Raw genomic sequence first — 21,180 nt, 5'->3', positions numbered from 1 at the left:
CCTACTTCCAAGGCCTTGGTGCATAAATGGAGCATCTACAGCACTCTGCCTAGGTATGGCCGAGCGATGGAGTATTCGCAGAGATCCTGGCTGTTTCAGGGCACAGAGTGCTACTGAACTGGGGCTTTTCACATCCTTCTTTCATTGCTGCACAGCTTGCTGGGCATTATGCCCACCCAAGAAGGACACATTTCAAAGCGGGGCACTTGGGACTGGTTTGGGAATAAAAATGTGAATAACTAGCACTTCTACAATGTTTGGACACACTTCTTCATGGCACTTTGCAAACATTAACCACTGCAAACAATTGCTATTATGATGAGGTGGATTGAGCCTGGCTCTGATGTGAGTCATTAAAGAGGTGGAGGCAAGAAGCCTCACCCTTTCACAGCAGGTCCTGTGCAAGAACTCGCTCACAACATTGAAATGGCGGTTGCTAGACCGAAGCAATAGAACAGAGAATCAGCCCTCCATTGCACAGGCCTCCACAGAGGAGTCATTTGAATGAAATAAGCACCACAGCTTTGAGCATTTGTCCCAGACAGAGAGGAGCAGGGATCTACTGCAGTTTTGGGGGAGTATCTGTTAATGGGGGTTCAATTATTGAGCGGTCTTATATGAATTAGCAGTTCTGGATTCAGCCAGGACAGTGAAAGCCAACCAGAAATGCTGAAAGCCCAACAAGAAACAAAGCAGGTATCCTTGAAAAGACAGCGGTGGGAGGACAGCGGTCCTCTTCCCTAGAGGACCTACAGCCCACTCTAGGTGGCAGATAGATCAATAAGAGATAGATGATCCAACATGCATCTCTGCACCCCTTGAGGTAAGTTCTCTGTTCCTACTCACAATACCCTTGCTCATTAATACACAGACATCCAATGAACTTAAAATACATACCAGACCTTCACTTGATCCAAACCCATCAAATGCTACCTTCAGTTCTCCACCCTGACCCCTATCTGTCACTGTGCTGGCTCACATGAAGTGTGGATCTTTGATTGTTTACACAAAGGAGGGGCAACAAGGAAAGGGTCAGTTCTGAACGCTCTGAATCTAGCCCCTCCACAGTCGATCTTGCAGTGCATATGGAAATAATGCATATACAGGTCTTGCCATCTTCAGTCGTGGCTCAGTTGTCTCTCCCTCTGGTGCCTTATAGGGCAACCAGAGAAGGTTCCAGCCATTTGCTTATAGAGGAAATAGCAGAACCTGCAGTGAGTTATGTTGTTTATCTCATTAGTGTAGGAGAGTCATAACTCAAAGCTGGTGTGAAAGGCTGTGGGAGGAGGGGAAAAGGAGGAGGGAGTTATGTGCAGTATTGTGTGAAATTAACCCTGAACTGTTTATCATAAGATGCAGTTTTCTGACTCCTTTAACAAAGAGGACAGCAAGAAACCAGGTTAATATGCTGAGATCCAGACTCTCCTCTGTTTTTCAAGCCCTCTGTAAGTGAAAAGAGGTCCTGGAGCTTTGCCATTTGTCTTTATACAGTTTTTCAGGTTAGGGGTAGTAAATGGCAGTGAACACAGCACACAAGACAGACACCAGGGTGGTTGGCAGAGAATTTTCAGAGCCCTTCAGTATGGGCATAAGTGCATTGTGTACAGTCTGAAAACAGGCGTGCTAAAACTGTAGAGGGATGCTTTGACCCACCATAATACTATGAGAAATAGATGATGCAAAGAGACCCAAGGGAGCACTAAATGGGCTAATAAAAATCAAGAAAGAGGAGGGCAAATATGGGGGAGGAGGGCTGCTTCATTTCACACTGATTATTCTAGTTCAGAATAACAAAGGCACCAGATTTGGTGGCTGATGCAGATGCAGGAGGCTTGTTTCACTTAAGACTCTCTGTGAAGAATGTTCCACCATTAGTCCTGCCTGCAGCCCTGCAGGAGAAATGCCACTGATCCTCTTTTGCAGGGTAAGCTGCCGAACAGTTCACTATCAGAAGTAAGGAAAGAAAGATTTGCACAGTGAATTTGCTCAAGGTAGTCCAGAGAGCTTGTGGCTGAGAAAGGCAAAGCGTTAAGACCTCTTGGTTCCTGGTGTGATGCTGTAACACTGTTATGATGATTTTTTCTGTAAGTGTGGAGACACCAATGAGACCCATACAAGACTACCTATGTCTATCTTTGTAGCAGATGCTCTTGCTAAAACATTACTTCTGGATATAGTGGATGTATACCCACTCATGACTGCGTTCAAAAGGATAAAAATAGCAGCACCTTACTCATAACGAGATGCTACAAGAACAGAAATTCCTTGAGTAAACGGATTAGCAAAAAAAAAAGGAAAGCTAATTTTGCCAAAGCATAATCTCTTAGGAATGGGGAATTTTCAGCTGAAACAAAAACCCAACTGTGGTTATCCCAGAAAGAAGGGTTAGCCCAGAACCTCAGACAACTCCCAGCTTGTAAACCACATTCAGTGGCCCCAGATTACCCCAGTAGTTTTGGCAGCTGAAACATTATCAGGGTATCTTTAACTCTGGCAAAACACCTGTTGTCTCCTGCACCAGAAGTGGCTGCATTTTACTATAGAAAGACTTTTCTGATAGTACTGCAAGACAATACTAAATCTATTTTGGATATTTTAGGAATAGGAGCAGTGCAAGGATCCTTCTCTCAGTATATCCTAGGAAAGGGAGAGGGCAATTTTCAGCTAAGCACTCTTCAGAGGCAGCAATAGCTTTCTTAGTCTGCCCCCAGAAGGGGAGGGAAATAGCCTATGTGTTCCTCCCACTCCACCTCCTGCAAACTGGCCAGTGCAGGAGGTAAGAGCAGGCTGCACCTTCCCATAATTCCAGATCTGGAGTTTGGGTTTTTTTTTTCAGTATGGTTTACAGGAACTGGCATGTGTATATGCACACGTGTGCATGCTGTGCTTCTGGTGCCCATGCACCCTAGCCCCATCCCTGCCTGGATTCTCTGGTCTGCGGTGAAAAAAAACAAAAAAATACAAACCCAGTTTGGTGCTGTAAAAAAATCTGTTCCCTGAGCTAATGGTGGGTCATATACTGAGCCATACTCTAGCAAAATTCCCCCTGGGGTTCAGGAGGCCTTCTGGCTGAGTAACATCTCCAGTCTTTGAACTGGTGACTGTCCTTTGCCTTTCAAACAATGATTTCAGATGGATTCACTCTAAGAAAGACTGACCAAAGTCTACAAAAATAACAGTGCTCTTTTCCCTTGAGCTTCACTGATCTTTGGAACAGGCATCAGCCAAAGCTCTTTAAGGACATATACCAACTTCTTTCTGCACCTGAGGAAACTGCGGCTCCAGAACTGATATCCAAGTAACTTGTCCAAAGCAGAACCAGGAGTTATAGGTATATTTCTAACCCTCAGAACAACGTTCATTCCAATAACTGGACTCTCCTATGTTTTACTTCGGCTTTATATCCTTCCCAATAGAATTCCTTATTTTCAGCATTCATCTGAGAAACTCCCACCTCCACCTCTCCACCCTGAAGATAATTCCAGTCCTGCTTAGGGCAGAGCATTGTCTTCTGCTACAGACTGGGATCAATATCATTAAAAGAGCTACAATGATGTGGTTGTAGAAACTACCATGTCAGGCACTTCTTTGGGTAGAGAGAATAATTAGGATGTGCTCTCTGCAGTTACCAAAGGAAATCCCCTGCAGGCACAGAGGTTTAGGCAGCTTCTTTTCTGTGTGGCCTGTAGCAGGTTTGAGCTCCTATTAATTAAACCCCATGAGGGCTCAGTGGCCAGCCCTCCATACATGCACATGGATACACAGACACAATGCTACCAACCTGGTCCCCTGTGCCTCTTCTCCATCCAGATGTAGCAGTTGTTCTGAGCTACCCCAGTTTGTGAATCCAGGAAGGGAAGGCGGACGCTTCGCTCAGCACACAGCCGAGAGTTGTAGCTGCGACAGTGCTCAATTGCTTCTTTGTAGAACTGGTCCCCAAGTCTGCCAAAAGAGACAGGACAGAGAGTAAGAAAGATTGCACTGCCCCCTCAAACAAGACTAGGAAAAAGGGGACTGAAGGTTGGTTTAAAAATGGACAAGCAGAAGAACTTTCCCTGAACACATGCAAAGCTTGCTGACATGAGACATTGCTGAAGTAGATCATGCAGAAAGTGCCACCAAAAGATCAGACTCTCAGGAACTGGACACAGGTCTTTTCAGTAGTGGCATAGCTACTGAATGAGCAAATGATGCAACCACACTGGCCCATGACCCTAGGTCAGGCAACATATACACCATGGTGCACTCATTCTATTGTTTCTTTTCCCCCGTAGTTTGTCCAGCCAATTCAGCAAACCAGTCATTTCAATCCTATGTTACAGCAACTCCTGCAGCATATTTTGAGCAACCAGAAAGCCAGCCAATTTTAGAACAACTTCACTCCAGCATTTCTGGTGTCAGAGAGCCCATAAGAGCAAAGGACATAGTCCTCATATTGTGTGCTTCTGAAGCATGAAAACACACCCCTTAACAACTAAGGCCATGCCTGCAATGGTCAAACTAGACATTTTGTCATAACCCTTCCAGAGTTTTCCACAGTCAAGCCTGAGGCACCACCAGCAGCAGGCTACAACAGTGACCGGTAAGATCCAGCGTGGCAAATGCTGCTTTCCTCTGGAGCCCAGTGGGAGGAACAGTTCTAAAGACAATGATGTCATTTATTTCATAAATAACTATTTGTTCAAAAATTCTGTAGAATCTTCATCTTCCCTTGAGAAAGGTTTAAAAACTCTGCCTGATGGAGATTACCAAAATCCTCCCTCCAAATTTTTCTAAACAGGGAAAAGCATCAAAGTAAAGCTACCCTGAGGACACAAAGCATCTGTCATGCTGGAGCATTGCAAAGTAGGTGGGCCACACTGCTGAACCTCATTCTTGATCTATTGTCAAGGTTAAATTCAGTCATGACATGAATAACTAGGAAAGTTACCCATTAGGGGTAAGTTCATTAGAAAATAGGAGTAGAGTGATATATAGCATAACTTGCTCTGATATTCATTAGTGTGCAAAAAGAGTATAGCATGCACAGCAAGGGAGCCGAAGGGATGCATGCACAGAGACAAGAGAGGCTCCCTTTCCTGTTTTATTAGTTGTTTTCCCCACTACCCTCTTCCGTAGGCACAACTGGCATTTTAAAAGTATACTCCTTTTGTACACCTCTGAATGTCAAATCGGTGCAAATTGCTCTGTTTTACCATCTGTGTCTTTTTTCTGACTCACGTCTTTTAAGTCACTCCTTGGTTGCACCTTATGACTTCCATGGGAGCCATACTCTTTTTCCCTAGGCTGTACTGGCCCAATATCCTCTCGCTGACAGGGGCCAACAGCAGAGGCTCAGGGAAGAACACAAGAGCAGGGCAAATACAGAGGGAGGCACCTCTAGTTCCCCCTTCTCACTTCTGATGATCAGAACTTAACTTCCCCAAGTTAAGGGGAGGAAGAGACTTAACTAACCAAGTCTCAGGTGACCCAATGGTGGGGATATTATGTTTAACAGACCTTGATGAATCTTTCTTCCATGAATTTATCCAACCAACTCTTCAATCCACTTATCTTTTTCATACCTAAAACGTTGTGGGGCAATGAGTTCCACAGCTGAAATATGATTCATGCAAAAAAAGCATTTCCTTATGCTTGTTTTAAGCCGTATCTCAATTATTTACAATTACAAATCTGTAAGTCTCTCACAAAGCTTCCACCAGGTCATTTCTCTAATGAGCAGAGGGTATTCAGCACGCTGAGCCCCTGGATGTGGAACGAGCACCGTGGCTGAATGCCGGAGCCCACCAGCTTGCTGCTGCCCTCTACCACTCTGACTTCAGCCGCCGCATTTCAGAGTGTCCTCAAAGGAGAGAAGGCAGGCAGTCCTCCACAAGCAGGAATAGCACGCAGGAGTCAATACATCCTTTGGCTACAGAGACTTTCTAAGGGTTGTTCAGCGGCTTTGCGCAGCAGTGAATGTCTGTGTGAATGTGGTGCCTCACAGCCCTGTCCCCGCCCTGCTGACCACCAGCTCCTGGGCAGCAGCCGGTGCGGGGATCTTTGCAGGGCAGCTGAAGGAGAGAGCTTTCTGGACTGTACAAGCGAGCGGAGGGCAGAGCCGTGGGCAGAGCATGTACAGTGGGATCCCTCCGGACACTGAATCCCCCGCAATGACCTCAAACCCCTTTTTCCATAAAAAGGCAGGGAGGGAGGGAAGGGGAGCAGAGGAGAAAGGAAAAGATAAGCTGCACTACTATACAAAGAATGTGACTAGGAAGAAATGAAAGCTTATTAAAAGCTGTAATTAAAGTTGTACACTTGTGTAATCAAAGTCAGTAACAAGGAGACTCCAGCTGATCAAAGATTAACAGCTCTTGCCACAAACTCTTGAGCTTCCACAGAGCTATGTCAGATTCCCCCTATATTAAGCCAGGGATGCTCACTAACTCCAAGGAGTTTACCGGAAGGAAGAGCACAGCTGTGTGACAACAAACTGCCACCACTGCATGGGTTTTCTTTATGCTAAAAATTACTCCAGTCAGTAGAATATGCACACCACAAAGCAGCCGTATTAACAAAAACAATACATCTCAGCAACAGATATAGGATCTGGCTGGAGATGACCTCAGTTTCCACCTTCTTCTAAGATGGAAAATAACTATAAATCTTAGAATGTTAAACATTTGGCTTTAAATGACACTGTCAAGTAGGGTGTAAGATTAAATTTCAGATTTTTCTAAGAGGGAGAAAAGGGGTTTTGAGATCCTAATGGCAGAGAAGCTACCAAGTTAATGGGTCAAATTCACTCTTGACACAATCTTGTAGTCTAGCTGTTTCATTACATTTATTTTAAAGATTTTAAATATGCATCTTCTGCCTTAAAGAAAAAAAATAATTTAGGAGAAGCATTTAGTCACCTCCATACTTTAAGAAAGTTTGCCTTGGCTCCACTACAGCAAGCATGATCAAAAACCCCAGCCCCTAAGTATCCACTGGAAAGGTATTCAGATACTGGGACCTTCAGGACTTGCAGTGACTAATTATAAATGGAATTTTAAAAAAGTGACAGATAATCAAATATAGGAAAGTAAAGAAACAATATTTCCTTATAACAGTCATATCTCAGTGGAAAACAGCTTCCCTGCAAATACTTTTGGCTGGTTGGTTGTTTTGTTTTACCATTAGTCTTCACTGGAGTGACTCTGACTCGTTCCGAATTTCAGTTAGGTTTTTTTAAGGAACTTTAAACTTAGAGATATTTTTTTCTTTGTTTTCAGTGCTACATATCTAAACACAGCACAGACCTGTTGGAGCTGGTCCAGAAGAGGGCCATGAAAATGATCAGGGGGATGGAACACCTCTCCTATGAGGAAAGGCTGAGAGAGTTGGGCTTGTTCAGCCTAGAGAAGAGAAGGCTTCGGGGAGACCTTATTGCAGCCTATCAGTACTTAAAGGGGGCTTATAAAAAAGATGGGGGCAAACTTTTTAGCAGGGCCTGTTGCAACAGGACAAGGGGGAATGGCTTTAAACTAAAGGGGGGTAGATTTAGGCTAGATATAAGGAAGAAATTTTTTACACTGAGGGTGGTGAAACACTGGCCCAGGTTGCCCAGAGAGGTGGTGGATGCCCCATCCCTGGAAACATTCAAGGTCAGGTTGGATGGGGCTCTGAGCAACCTGATCTAGTTGAAGATGTCCCTGCCCACGGCAGGGGGGCTGGACTAGATGACCTTTAGAGGTCCCTTCCAACCCAAACTATTCTATGATTCTATGATTCTCTATTTTATCTTATACAGGAAAACCAGAAAGTATTATTAGAATCAGGGCAAAAAAGGGAAAGTACGGTCCTATTGTGCTCATCACTGTGGAGTCATGTAGGTGGGACAAATCCCAACCCCCTCCCAGGAGGTTTACAATGGAGCTGGAGAACAGACAAGGGCGGGAATAAGACTGGAGAGCACATGAGCTCAAATGAAACTCAAACAGATCAGCTGAGTTTGAGCAAGTGAGATACACAAAGAGAAAAAACAAATGGACAACATTAATAGTAAAAAGTGTCTCATATATCAGAAAGATTAATTATCTGATGTTACATGCTTCATAGTTTTCCCAAGCTGTGTTGCTATGGAAGACTTACACTTCATCTCCTGAAAAAATATTTGTAAAAACTATGGGGAATTTCTGCATTATTTTTATGAAAAGTATGTATGAGTCAGTGCTGTGCTGTGACTGACTGTAAGGGTCGATTCTTCCCTTTGGACATGGGAGTGAAAGGTCACACAGACTTGTCTAGATTGATATTAATGACACAAAATCATCAGCATATGCATAGATTTCAAAGATGCTGGGGAAATCGAGGAGCAGACATGAACAACTGATGGCCAAGGAAGGCAAAAAAAGGCTGAAAAGCAGCACAACTGGAAATACAGAATAAAGTTGTCAGCACACTGCGAAAAGCACACAGCCCCTCAGTGCAGGGCCACAGGTGAAATCCCAGATGCTTGGGACAGGCGGGCCGGTGACACTGCTGTGTCTGACATACGTGCAGGCTTTGCATTTACATTCTAGCCTGAGGACACTAAAATAACCCGGTTCTGGCTGACTAATAAAAGCTCCCTGGCTTGGAAGAGAACAACCTATGCTATTACAATCTTCTGCAAGGCTGCATAGGAGGGGTGTATGTCTAGTAGGAGTTAGGGGCTCTTTTTTGGTGAAAAAGGGCGGGACTGAAACGAAACAGCAGGCTCAGAGCAGCGGAAGCACCTGAGCGCTCTGAAAGCACCACCAGCCCCGTCGGTCCTGGGACAGCGATGTGAGGCTGGTGCAACGCTATGCAGCCTTGCAAGTAGTCACTGGCATGAGAGCATACACCAGGATGGAGGATCAGACCCTGTGACTTTCATGAGGTCACTGTCCTTTTAAGCGTTAAGAAACTGAGGTTTTCTATCATGGAATCAGGTCAGCTAATAACAAAGTCAGCGAAGAACAGCCCTTCCCTTCTCAACCTTTGCCTGCCTGCTCTAACTAGACCATAAGATTTCTGAGCAGACGCCGACTCACTACTTTTCTGTGCAGTACCTAGTGCCATGACTCCTCTGTCTAGGCATGCCTTAAACGAAAAAAACCAACAAGAACTGGCCTGGTTTATAAGCCCGTAAGTTAGCAACAAGGACCAAGAGCCTGGCTTCACTCCAGCTGCTTCAGGACGTTCGTTTCTCTTCTGACAAGGGATCCTGATGGGCCCTGAAAGCAGCGGAGCAGCTCTCCACCACTACTTTCCAGCCCATCCTGCAAAGTCCCAGCAATTCGAGTCCGCTACACCTTTTACAAAAGCTACAAGATGGGCAGAATCTAGCACACCCTTCCTGCAGTGCCTATCACATTTCAGGTTAGGATCCAGAGAAGGAGAGCACACACTGAAGACATATAACCAGCCAAGCTCAACCATGACTACATGTGATGTCCACATCACCCCTGGAAAACTTGTATAACAAAGAACCAGTCCTCCTTAAATGCAGCTCTTAAATTTCCACCAGATCCTTTGAGTATGAATCCAGATTGTCTCCAGTTCCTGAGGCCAGGCCCCTTTCTAGTCATTTCCCTCTAAAACCATGCTCACTACATGACTAGGCAAGTAAAAAGCTGATAGCACAGAAAGAAATGACTAATCACGTAACAGAAAGCAACAGACTTTTCCTTCTGAAGTTTGCAATGGTCCCCAGCCATGATCAAAAATGTGGGACTTGCTCTCCTCAAGACCATGGAGTTTTCATTTACTATACTTTTAGCCTCTAGTCTTATATTTTAGATCATTTGATACTGTGAGAAACACTGAGGACAACTGAAAAAGACATTTTAAATCAGAAATTGTTCTTCAGCAGCACTGCCATCCAGTTTCAAACTGGGCAAGATCTGAGAAGTGGTGGGAAACAAGTGATGTAACACAGCTTCAGAAAATACTCTGCATTCTCCTTTTGGAGACATTCATGAATGAGTCTGGAAGTGAAGCACCAGTGGGGTCTCGGGCCTTCTCACAGAGACTAAGAAATCATGCAGATGCTACCTGAGCTATCAGTTGCCTGCAACACTGCAGACTAAGAGGTACAGCTTGACCAACCGCATGTCTTGGCAAGTGCTGAGAGAACTGCACTGAGCTGGCTACACTCGTTCCTTTCCAGCAGGAAAGATCCCAGGAGGCCCCTGACAGGCGGCTGCTCCTCCTCTCCATGAGCCTTGACATGAAGAATGCCACAGGGCTCAATTCTTCCACCACTTCTATTTAATATCTATGCAAAACCTCCAGAGAATATGATGAAGTGTATGGGCGGCAATGCCAGCCATTACGTTGATGACACGCAGCTTTATGTATCTTTTCCCCCCTCATGCCCTCCCAAATCTCTGTGTTGAAAGCAAGGGTAGCGTGGCTGGCAGAGGCTGCAGTCAGAAGAGATAGTAGTGAGGCTGGCTGGAAGTGGGAAACGTTACAAACTATGAGCTAACGTTGTTTACGATTCAAAGACAGACGCTAATGTGGACAATCTAATAGATGCAATCATCAAAAGGGCCTTCCTCTCTCTCTCTCTCTCTCCCCCCCCAGTCAGCATATTTCTCTTTTCAAGCAGTGGTCTGGCCATGCTCATGTGTGTTTTCCACATCTGGGCTGGCCTACTATGACTCTCTACCTTAGACTAGATAAGCAACAAAGACAGAGCTAGCTGCAAAACTGTGGTACCTACCCTATCACAAAGCAAGCCAAAGAGAACACTGGTCCCCAGCCTGTCCTCATGCCTTTTCCTTGTGCACTCTGAAACACCACTGGTTTTCACAAAGGACACAGTGGGCTAAATTCAAGCCACTTGAACAGCTGCTTCTCCTTTCTAGACCCAGAGCAGCAGATGCAACTGGAAACCCGTGCTTAGCAGAGCGCAGTATCACCAGACTCCTGCAATGCCTTCGGACAGCAGACCCCCAGCTCCAGAGCATCTTCCTGGAAGAGATAAAGTATTCTGCTCTGCTCATCCTCACATTACATTGCAAGATGCTAACACAATATTCATCAAAAGATCCAAGCAAAAGAAAATATGACATATTCAAGAGTATCAGACAACTATTAAGCATTAAACAACAAAGGACTGTCTGGGCCCCTCCTTTGGCTGTACTCTCTGGAACTTCTAGTCTACAGGCAGCTCCCAAATGCTACAATCATGCACCCTTTGCAACTGCAGAGAGGTAGGCTACCAAGACTCAGCAGAAATACAGAATGGCTTTCCTGACGTTAGGTGAAGTGTAACAGATTGCTCAAAATCCTGCCACAAACTCCAAGGGCAAGCCAGAAAGTGCAGGAATGCACAGATTCAGTTTTCTCAAAACGGTCAGTTGTATCTGTCCCTGCACGACATCTTCTAATGATCTAAGGGGTGTGAACGTGAGCAAAGGCAAAACAGGATTTCCAGACGGGCTACAGAATGACTCAAACTTTCTGGGCTTTCAGTTTTTTAACATAAACTTGGCAGCTTTGTAAAGACCCACAAACACATGTCTATCCTAGACTCTCCAAGAGTCAGAGTCATTGAGACATCTATTCCATTTCTATACATATTGAATAATTTCACCTGATGCACAAAAAGAGGCCTGTATAACTCTCCCCAGCATGGGAGTCAGAGAAAAAAAAATGGCTAGCAGAACTGTTTCAGTAGTAGACAGAGTACACAAATCAGACCACAAAGCAGTATACAGTTGCAAGCAGAGACAGTGCTGCTGGAGCGGCAATGATCAAGGGGTAAATGAAAGGAAAGGCTTGCAAGGAGAGTTAATGCCTTTCATTGGAAGAACTCATACAGCCAGGTCAAAACAGACAAGCTTTCAAGCATTTGTTCAAAAGTACGGTGCCAGGTGCATAGATTGTATGTGGTGCAAGAGATTAGGAGCCATCAGAGAGCTGACAAGTTCCTGAGTCAGCACTGGCACAGCCCAGACATTTCAGCAGTCAAGGAGATGCCCTGAGCTACGAGACTAGGTTGAATCCTAGATCAGTGAGAGAGCAATGTGAGATTTTCCAGCACCCTCCTCCGAGCACCCAGCATTAGCCCATCCCCTACGTGTAGAACGGCAAAGGAATCCCCTTTTGCCAGGTATTTATCAGCAGACTTCCCCTGGTGGGTTGGAAATCCCTGCTGGCTATTTGTGGCCAGAAGCGACAGGCTTCTCACTGAATCATGGTGTGATGCTGAATCATAACAGAGAACTCGGCCTCGTAGAGTGAGCTAAATTCACTACTCTGGAAACAGTCTTAGACTGTAATTTAATCTAGTGTGAAACTACAGGTATCATCTCATGCAAAAAATCTGTCTCTGAATTAAAATGACAAAAGGTAGGCATAGCTTACAATTTGGGGAAAGTTGATCTGATTAGCCCCATCCCCACAAGTATTGTGGAAGTACGAGAGCTCTGCCAGCATTTCCATTTAAAGAAAAGAAAGAGCAGCACAAGTTAATACTGCCAAGAAGAGTGTGGTACATCAGGGTATTTCGCTGACAGCAGCCTGCAGGTGAAATCTGGCTTTCAGGGTCAAGAGCTGCTGCCATCTTTGTGCAGGAAGAAGGACCAGAGCTGGAGGTGTTGCTCTTCCTGCAGCTGCACGTGGTCCCGCATAAGGCCTGCGGCAACATTCCCAGCTCTCAAAGCCAAAAAGGTGGGATGACTATGCCCACCTTACTCAGCAGTTAACACACAGAGTTGGTGGGTAGATACAACAGGTATCCGTGTATGGTACAAGATGATGTCTGCTTAGATGAGGTATTTCAGATTAATTTCTTGGCCCCATTCAAATATACTGGACTGTGAAAATTATACTATTGTGCTTGTGGCAGTTTGTCCACTTCTCCTCTTACTTTTTCTCCATTTCCATGGAGAGGTAACAGCAGCAATTTCCATGCCACACACCAGGCTATCTAAGGTGTTTCCATGGACAGACATTGCATACAATCTCTATTAGACTCAGCACAGTGACCAATTAGGTTAATCTCAGAGGCAGACTCCTTGGGGATATCTCAGAGCATCTATTCTTTCTCAGGCCAGGGTTTCTGTTTTAAAGAGATGCAGCAGCATCCAATTAAATGAACAACAGGTGCGAAAGGTAATAACCTAGACCTCTTTTGTATCTGAAGACAGCAGTCAGAATTCAGCTTGGTCCTAACCTCCCCCAAAAGGTCAAAAATTCTCTCCAATTACTAAAGGAATGAACTAATGAAAACTTCAGCAACAATATTAGATTGGACATGACAACATCCAAGAGATTTTTCTATATATTTTTTTAAGGAAGCATCTCGAGCTGCTGGGGTTTGGGGTCACCAGAAGTCTGTTTGGCTTAGTGCAATCATAGCCTTAGGGGCCAGATGTAGTCAAAGACAAAGTCTATCCATTCAACTCCCTCAGTCCTGATTTCCCACAGTGGACCTACCTTTTGCACTCCTACATCCAGGAGAAAGGTAGATTAGTAAAAAACGTAATCTATCACCTGAGCTGGCACCAGGAAGCCAGCAAACCAGAGTTCTACAAATGACTTTGCCACGACTTCCTTTGTAGCTTTAACAGTTCCCCTGCAGAACGCAGGTAACGCCCTACACTTACCTCACTAATAAATCGTGTGCGTTACTTTAGGCACTGTCTATACTAAAAGATGCTCAGATCATAAACAGACATCCTCTCCTAGCTCTAGCTGTGCTGGCTAAAAATATCACCCGTTCCCTCCCACCCTGCTGCTTTTCACTGCTTGTCTCCTACAGCTCACTGCTCCCACACCTCCCGCCAGTAGCAATACTTGTGTGAGTGCTCCCTGATCTGCTTCAGGCAAGGCCATTTGATCTGTTTGAGCAAACCCAGCTGACATTGCCTGGAGGAGCTGAGGGCGAGCTCACAAAACCCCTTCTGCCACCACAGGTAGACTGCAGCAGTACAACCAGCTTGGGTTAGCCTTCAGGTAGCACACTTGTTTGTTTGCAATGGGAAAAAGCCTGTCCGCACCACCAGTGGCGACAGCTATGTCACTCAGTCAGCACAGCCCTCTCGGGAGACACAGCATATACAAATGGAAGGAGTTTTTCCCTACCACCACAGTTACATCATCAGCCCAAACGACATCAGCTAAGCTGACAAGAGCATTCCTTTTCATATGTCTCTATGTATCTCATCTTTCATGAAGCCATGTATCTCCATCAGATCTCAATAGGCAGTGAGATGCCAGGAAAGAGCATGAGGGTTTTGCATGCTTTTAGCCATGTCAGAGTCACAACTGTCCAAGCTCTACAGCACGGTCCTGGTCTGAATGACCTCTGTTAGCCCCCTTGGAAGTTCCCAGGATGCGATTTCCCCTGCACCTTGTGCAGTTATTTAGTAGACAAATATACAGTGCCATTCAATCCAGAAGGCAGAATTTAGAAGAGATTGAAATAAACATGCAAGTAGAAGAGTAGTAGAAATGTTCCTAAATGGCAGGCAAGCTTCCCCACCACACAGAACTGTAATTACGTTAATATTTTAGGTACTTCCTGTCCTTTGACTAGAAAGAGTTAGTGAGCTCACATTTTTCTGCTGACTTGCCTCTTTTGTAGGAACCTTGTATCTCCTGCTGCAAAGGAAATCCCGCTACAGGAAACAATCCATTTTGCTCAGGTGAAAATGATCACACAAGTAGCAAAGCAGAGATTTATATAGACCTAAATAAAACCACATAATTATTAGAGTTTACTTTGCCTCTGAGGTCAGCCTTGGAAAAAAAAATCAGCTATAGCAAATACTTTAAAGATAAAGTTACTAATCTTGAATGGGTAGCACTTTCAGTTCCTCCGTCACGATACGTATGACAAATAGAATACACATGTAAGAAAACACAAAAATCTACTCTACCCAGTCAATAATTATTAACCACACAAAACACTTACAATGGGAAATCATATTTTCTGTTCTCTACAAAGTCATCTTAAGCCTAGATAATTAAGGTTATGTTTCTTTGAGTTATTATTTCTCTTGAATACACAGGAAAAATCATTCTGTTACTTGTATAAATCTACTGACCTCAGCAGACGTACAGCAGGGGTATACTTGACTCATGCTACATAGGGGAATTCCCAAGAGGGCTGTGAATTAGATTTCCTTTTCTCACCTCCTTCTCCCAGTTCTACCCTCAAATGGAAGTAGGGCAGATAAGGGGCATTCCTCTGCTGAAGTACCATTATTACACCTCAAAAAGGAACAGCAGAAGTTAGAAGTAAGAGGTGAAACAGATGCACTGTGTCCTCCAACACATCATCTCACAGTTCCCTCAGCATAAAGAATGCCCTGTACTGAGAGCACACTTGAACTAACTCAAAAGTCTAGACACAGGATCTTCTGCACCTGGAGCACATCCCATGGGAGCAGAGAACACCATCATTGCAAATACTCACATTGCTTTAACTCTGAGAAGTGATGTTTCAAACACCTGTGCCCTTGTTTCTATAGATACTGATGAGCATATAAGAGGAACTGTTTGATAAAGTCAAGAAAAAGCACTTGCCACAACCAGCTTTCGGAAACTCAAATATCTGGCAGTTGTTCCCCTATACACCAACTTTCCTTCCACGTGTTTTTCTTCCGGCTTGCCTCCTGTTCTCAGCACCACCTTAACTCAAGTATCAGATTGGGGTGGTTATTACTGTAGAACAGTTAAAGCAAATAGAAAAGCCTTGTAATTCACTTAGCAAAGCTTGCAGAAGTGTGTTGCTGTGATTATCACTGCACAATAAAGATCCTCTCTTCCGCTCAAACAACTTACTCTTTTGGCAAGTTTCACTATTCTTAGACTCCGGTTGTTTAATGCATATCCCAATCATGCTAGGGCAGATCTCAGATCCATCTTTGGCCCTGTGTGTTCACTGAGGTCTTCAAAGACTCACGATGAAACCCTCCCTGCCTGTGACCAAGCATCGGGTCCCAGTCCTCATTGAATGTGGAGGCCCCCTTCAATTCAAAGTTAGGCAGATAGTTGAATGTCTTGCTGAACAGAGATGGCAGCTGAACAGACAGCACATGCTTCAGTGGACTTTTAGAATGAGGTCTTAGAAGCAGGTACACATGGGCAAGCCTGTTCAGGTCAGTTTATCATGTTTTCTTAGCTGGAACTAGCCAGAGCTAACACATTACTTCCATTTTCTTTCTGGGATGTAATACACCTCAGTAGTTAAAGCTGTAGGTCACAAAAGTGTAATCTAGGGATCATAAGACAATCATTAATCAATCAACCAGTGGAAGTAGGAGCTGGGTAGATATCATTATCTCTACATTACAGATGAGACACTGAGAGTTTGCATAACAAAGCCATGGAGAAAGAGAAGGTACTTTTCTTATTTCCCAGTTTTGCTCCATCTTTTCTTCTGAAATTCATTTTCTCACTCTTCAGGACTTCCTTCCCCAACTGCAATCCAGCAATTTTCTTCATTCAGAGGCAAAGCTGACTCCATGTCATCCCTGAAAGCTAGTTGAAGCTCTCCTATACAAAAATCAGTTAAAGAAATACAAGAGCAACATTTCTTTTTTCCAGACATGCTGTAAAAGCTACCTGAACACTGCAGTGACAATGACGAGCAAAGACAATGACTAAACAAGAATCTGGGCATGGAACTAAACTGCACACTGAGTCTCCACTTGTCTGCACCCCAATTAGTACAGAATGGAGATGAGCATCACAGTGGTCTATAAACAGGACCAGGAAAAGATTGACACATAACTGAAGGAAAAGAACTGAGGGAGTCAATTGTCAGAGCAAGGAGAGGTTACAGAAAAAACGAGAGAGAGAGAGGTTAGCCCATTGCCCTGGAGTAATGGCTAGCCTTTAACACATGGCCTCTGCTCCTGTCAGTATTTCTTCTTGGACAGGTTATCTCAGGAATTTATGCTTTCCAATAATTACCTTTCAGAGGGCTCTCACTTATCTTGCAAGAGGAATCCACCAGTAACCTGACCTGCATTGCTCATGCAATCGCCATCCACCCCCTCTAACCTTTCATCCCATCTCTCAAAGCAGAAGCAAGCGGTTCTTCCCAGACTTCCAGTGCTGCATCAGCAAGGGCTGGTGAAGTTGATAAAAATAAGTTTTAATGCTTAATGCTAAACAAACATGGATGAGCTTGCGGGCAAAAGCAGTAAAATATTACCAACAGGTTAAAATACCTCCTGTAGTAATGTTATATTATCCAGAACTGAAGGATGAATGCTGGTCTTGCACCACCATGAGAAGCATTTTTACCTGAGAGTAAGTTTTATTATTTTATTGCAGCAGACAATCATAGCCAGTCAGTATTGGTTTTAATAAATTTTGGGACTTGCCCTCTATTTAATAGAGGGCCCTCTATTTAAGCTCTCTTCCTGTTACCCTCCCAATCTACCTTTCTTCCACTATGTGAATTGCTTTTCTTCTTGAAATATCAGCATCAAAGAGAAGCTTTTGCCTTTTGCATTCACTCCAGAGCCATTTCAGATGAACTTGTCCATCTCTGCTAAAGTATATGTTATCACACTCAGTGCATTATTACACTCCCATTCATGCTCCGATCAAGGCCCTCCCAAGATGACTTTTTGTGTAAGGGACTCCATTACATCCTGTGCAAGCTGATGGGCACCAATTTATTCCCAGTACCATGGCTGGGACAGGGAGAAGGATTCTTATTTTCTATTCTGGATGTAATGAGACATGTCTTCAGCCAACCAGTAATCATAAGGAAACACTTCATCATGAAGTTCTGAGAAAGCATCAGGCCTGACACAAGGAGGAAAAAGTCATATAACATCCCCTGGATGTTCTGGACCCTGTCATCAGTCCAGAAACATATGGTCAGGGCACACGGACCATCAAATCTCTGTGGCAGCATGGATTCGCCTCAAATTGGCTTGCAGCCACTTCTGACATTTTCTCTTTCTCCTACACTGGCAATACAACTAACTTTGGCCTGGGAGAACGTCCATGCCTCACTCTGGCTGCATTATTTTAAAGGAGTCACATACTGCTTTCAGACCCATGAGAACTTTAGACCAACGCACATGCTCTCCCTGGCATTCCCATACTCCCATCTGAACAGGACTGTACCACAAGAAAGAGTTTGATGTGGGGAGAGCATAAGAGGGGGGGGCAAGAGAAAGCTGCTCTTCCCTCATTAAACTTCAGTAGGTGCCTAGGCCCAGCAATGCTGCACTACAGTTTGGATTTATGTTCCCCAATTAACACAATTCACAGCATAAAGTTTTCTCTTTCTGTTTTGAAGGGGGAAGAAGAGGAGAAAAACCACATTCCAAGCATTTGGCACAACAAACTTCCCCAGCTATCCTCTGGGAACAAAAAGGGAGGGAAAAAAAAGGCTTGTCACCACACAATTTAAAATAACCCATCTTTGCTGGCTCCACTCTGTCTCAGGGGTAAATCCAAGTCTTAGCCCCCACCCATTAGGGCTGAAGGCCCAAAGTACTTGACATTCATCAGGAGAAGCAAAACAGCTCCAAGGCAATGGAAGGGGGAAGGGAAGAGTCCCTCCACTGGCAGGATTTGAGAAGGGAAGAAAATGGAAGGATCTGCAAAAAGTTTGCAACATAAGGAGGGTATGGAAGTCTTCTGTTCTGAGGACCATCACACACAGATGAATCATCTTGGTGTAGTTGCTACTGAGCACAAAGCAGGCAGGTAAAATGTCTCCTCTGCCCTCAACTGGGGGTTCTCCATTGTGGTTAGCTTAGGAACCACTACTATTTGACAGCAACATTGTTGGCTCTATCACATGCACAACAGAATTATTATCTCCTTTCTCTCAAAACGTCCACTCTCCTCTCTTCTCCCCAGAGAGAACTGCAAGCCATATGCACTGAATACTAAAAAATCTCATCACCTTTGGTGAGAGTTATGAGAGAAAAGCTCTTCAGAGATTCTTTCTTTGGCGTTTTTGTGTAACGTACACTAAACAGTTACACACTGAATCTTTCTCAGCATAAAGAGAAAGACTAGGAGATAGCACCATGTCACTCAGTGAAACAGGACATTTTTGCAGAAGTCAGAAAATAATCTAATGTATTACATAGCTCAACAATGCTTGAGTTTCTTAAAACATCACATGTGGGTTCTGAAGGAATCTGTAGGCTTAATCAGAGCCTCTCTTTGCTCAACAAACAAGAAGGCTTAGCCAATATTTCAAAGCACTTGAGATTGACTACATCAAAGAGTAAAGAACAAAGAGAGAGGCAGAAAGATGGAGAGATGGGAAGCAACCCTTTTCACCAACAGTCAGGAGGAAAACACAACTGCAGAGTTCTACAAGTTAATCATGGTGTGATGATCTGACACTGCACTAAGGCATCTGCTCACAGCTTACCATCAATATGCAACAATGATGACAAAGCATCAAAGACAGCACATCACAGCACAGCATCAGGTTACCACACCCTGGTGATTATGTCGCTTCCTCTCAGTCCATTCAAGAACCAAACTTTTCAGGTTTCGCTGTCACTGATCTGTAGTGTTGCCTATACACAGACAGGTTGCATATACTTACAAATGAATCACTGCCACATGGAGATTCTTGTTTGTAAGGCTGCCATGAATGACAGAATATTTTGCTTTGGAGGAGCTATAGGAACTCACGTTTGGTTTTTGAATGCAAAGAATGCCTGGTGGTTAGTTGACATTTTATGTGTTTAGATATGATTCCTTCCAGGTTGTTCTTGTTGCGGGGGCAATGAAAAGCTGGGTGATCTCTTCTCTTGCTTTCCATGTGACTTCTTGCCAGAAAGAAGTTCAATTATAAGAAAATTATACACTTACATGAACGATGAGTTCATGGCTCTCTTTCTTCCACTCCTTCTTTTGGTCAAGCAAGCCAAAAGACTGAAGGAAGGAGGGGAAGTATAAGCACAGAGCATGCTAATGGAAAATGAACCTTCAGTATGAAGCCAGCTGATAAACAGCTGGCATCTATGTCTTCAGTCAGCATCATCTTCGATGAAATTCTGTCTGTTTCCACTAAGCAGCTCCTACTCCATTTCACCCTTCATAAGTTTGTCCATCAGCTGATGAGGTTTCTCAGTTTTGCCTGGTGCATCCAAAAGTGGAGAAACAGCTGGAAACTGCTGCACCATCTGGCAAGCATCTGTGGCAAAAATTCCTAGAGGATTTGAGGTGATAGCAGGTATGGTTATAATTTACTACAGGCTGACATGTTTTTGAGATTGTTTTTAATATCCAAAATCTGACACTTCTCAGAATCTTTTTGCTGCATGCTTTTGCTTAGGTTTGTTTGCTTGTCTGTTTTTCTGTTAATTCTACCTACATAAAAGAAATTCTTGATAAAATACTGGAAAAGAATCCCAGAACATGTGGTTCTGCAGAAAGAAGAGGACCAAGTTCTAGCAATACCCACTTCTTAGAGTTGTTAGTGTTCCAAAAATGGCAGTAAAAATATAGTACTTTGTTTCTGCAATTATCTGCTTCCTTTAGGGTTGTATGTTCTATAGTCACTTGAGGAACATGCTTATGTTATGTCCTGAAGGACCAAACTGGCTACCGTAGTAATGTCTTTCCATGTGATTGCAACTGTCAATACATTTGAGTACAGCAACAGCACAGAAAAAAATGTGGAAGCAGAAAAAATACAACCTTATTTTCTAAAACAATTAATATTGCAGCAACATGTATATTACAACAAATTACATTTTAACTTCAGTCTGGATTTAAGGCCTGAATCTGAACTTCAGAAACATCATTTCCCCATGCGATTGTACACTTGGTTGCCATTAAAGCTTGCATAGACTGAGCACTCCATTCTGATTTCTCCTAGTATTTTACACCCACTTTGCTAAGCTAAAAAGACTGCACAAGATGGAAGAAGAATGAGGCCACAGCTTTAGTGTTGGTATTTGCCTGTGTACTGAGGGATTTGTTCAAAGACTGCTGGGTTGAGAAGACAGGTGTCAATCCAAATCAGTCCAATGGGGAAACTGTTATCATGGCTCTCACTGAACAAAACAGCAATACCATTGGGAATGACAAATTTGAATAAGGAAGAAAAGATGGCAAGGAAAGAGTGCAAAGGGAGTGGTAAATGGAACAGCGCACAGCAGGGACTGTGTGTCTTTGAACAACAAAGGACTGGAAATTACAAACTGAAAGATGGAGCCCAGTCTCCAG

The 21,180-nt window shown here is 43.9% G+C and overlaps 1 protein-coding gene across 8 annotated transcripts in view; it reads right to left on the bottom strand.

The window, feature by feature from the left end:
- The window catches only part of DPF3 (double PHD fingers 3), a 166,544-nt gene that overhangs the window by 90,539 nt on the left and 54,825 nt on the right, over positions 1 to 21,180 (bottom strand). For all 8 annotated transcript variants that reach the window (XR_012995899.1, XR_012995898.1, XR_012995900.1 and 5 more), the window contains exon 2: positions 3,782 to 3,942. Coding sequence is in view for 4 of the 8 variants with exons in the window: in XM_076344743.1 (XP_076200858.1) it covers positions 3,782 to 3,942 (161 nt within the window). In the remaining 4 variants the exon portion in view is untranslated. The remainder of the gene's footprint in view (positions 1 to 3,781; positions 3,943 to 21,180) is intronic.

The sequence above is a fragment of the Aptenodytes patagonicus genome, chromosome 7 (assembly GCF_965638725.1).
Source record: "Aptenodytes patagonicus chromosome 7, bAptPat1.pri.cur, whole genome shotgun sequence".
Classification (NCBI taxonomy): domain Eukaryota; kingdom Metazoa; phylum Chordata; class Aves; order Sphenisciformes; family Spheniscidae; genus Aptenodytes; species Aptenodytes patagonicus.
The sequence above is the reverse complement of the archived record's forward strand: the minus strand, read 5'-3'. Positions and strand labels throughout refer to the sequence as shown.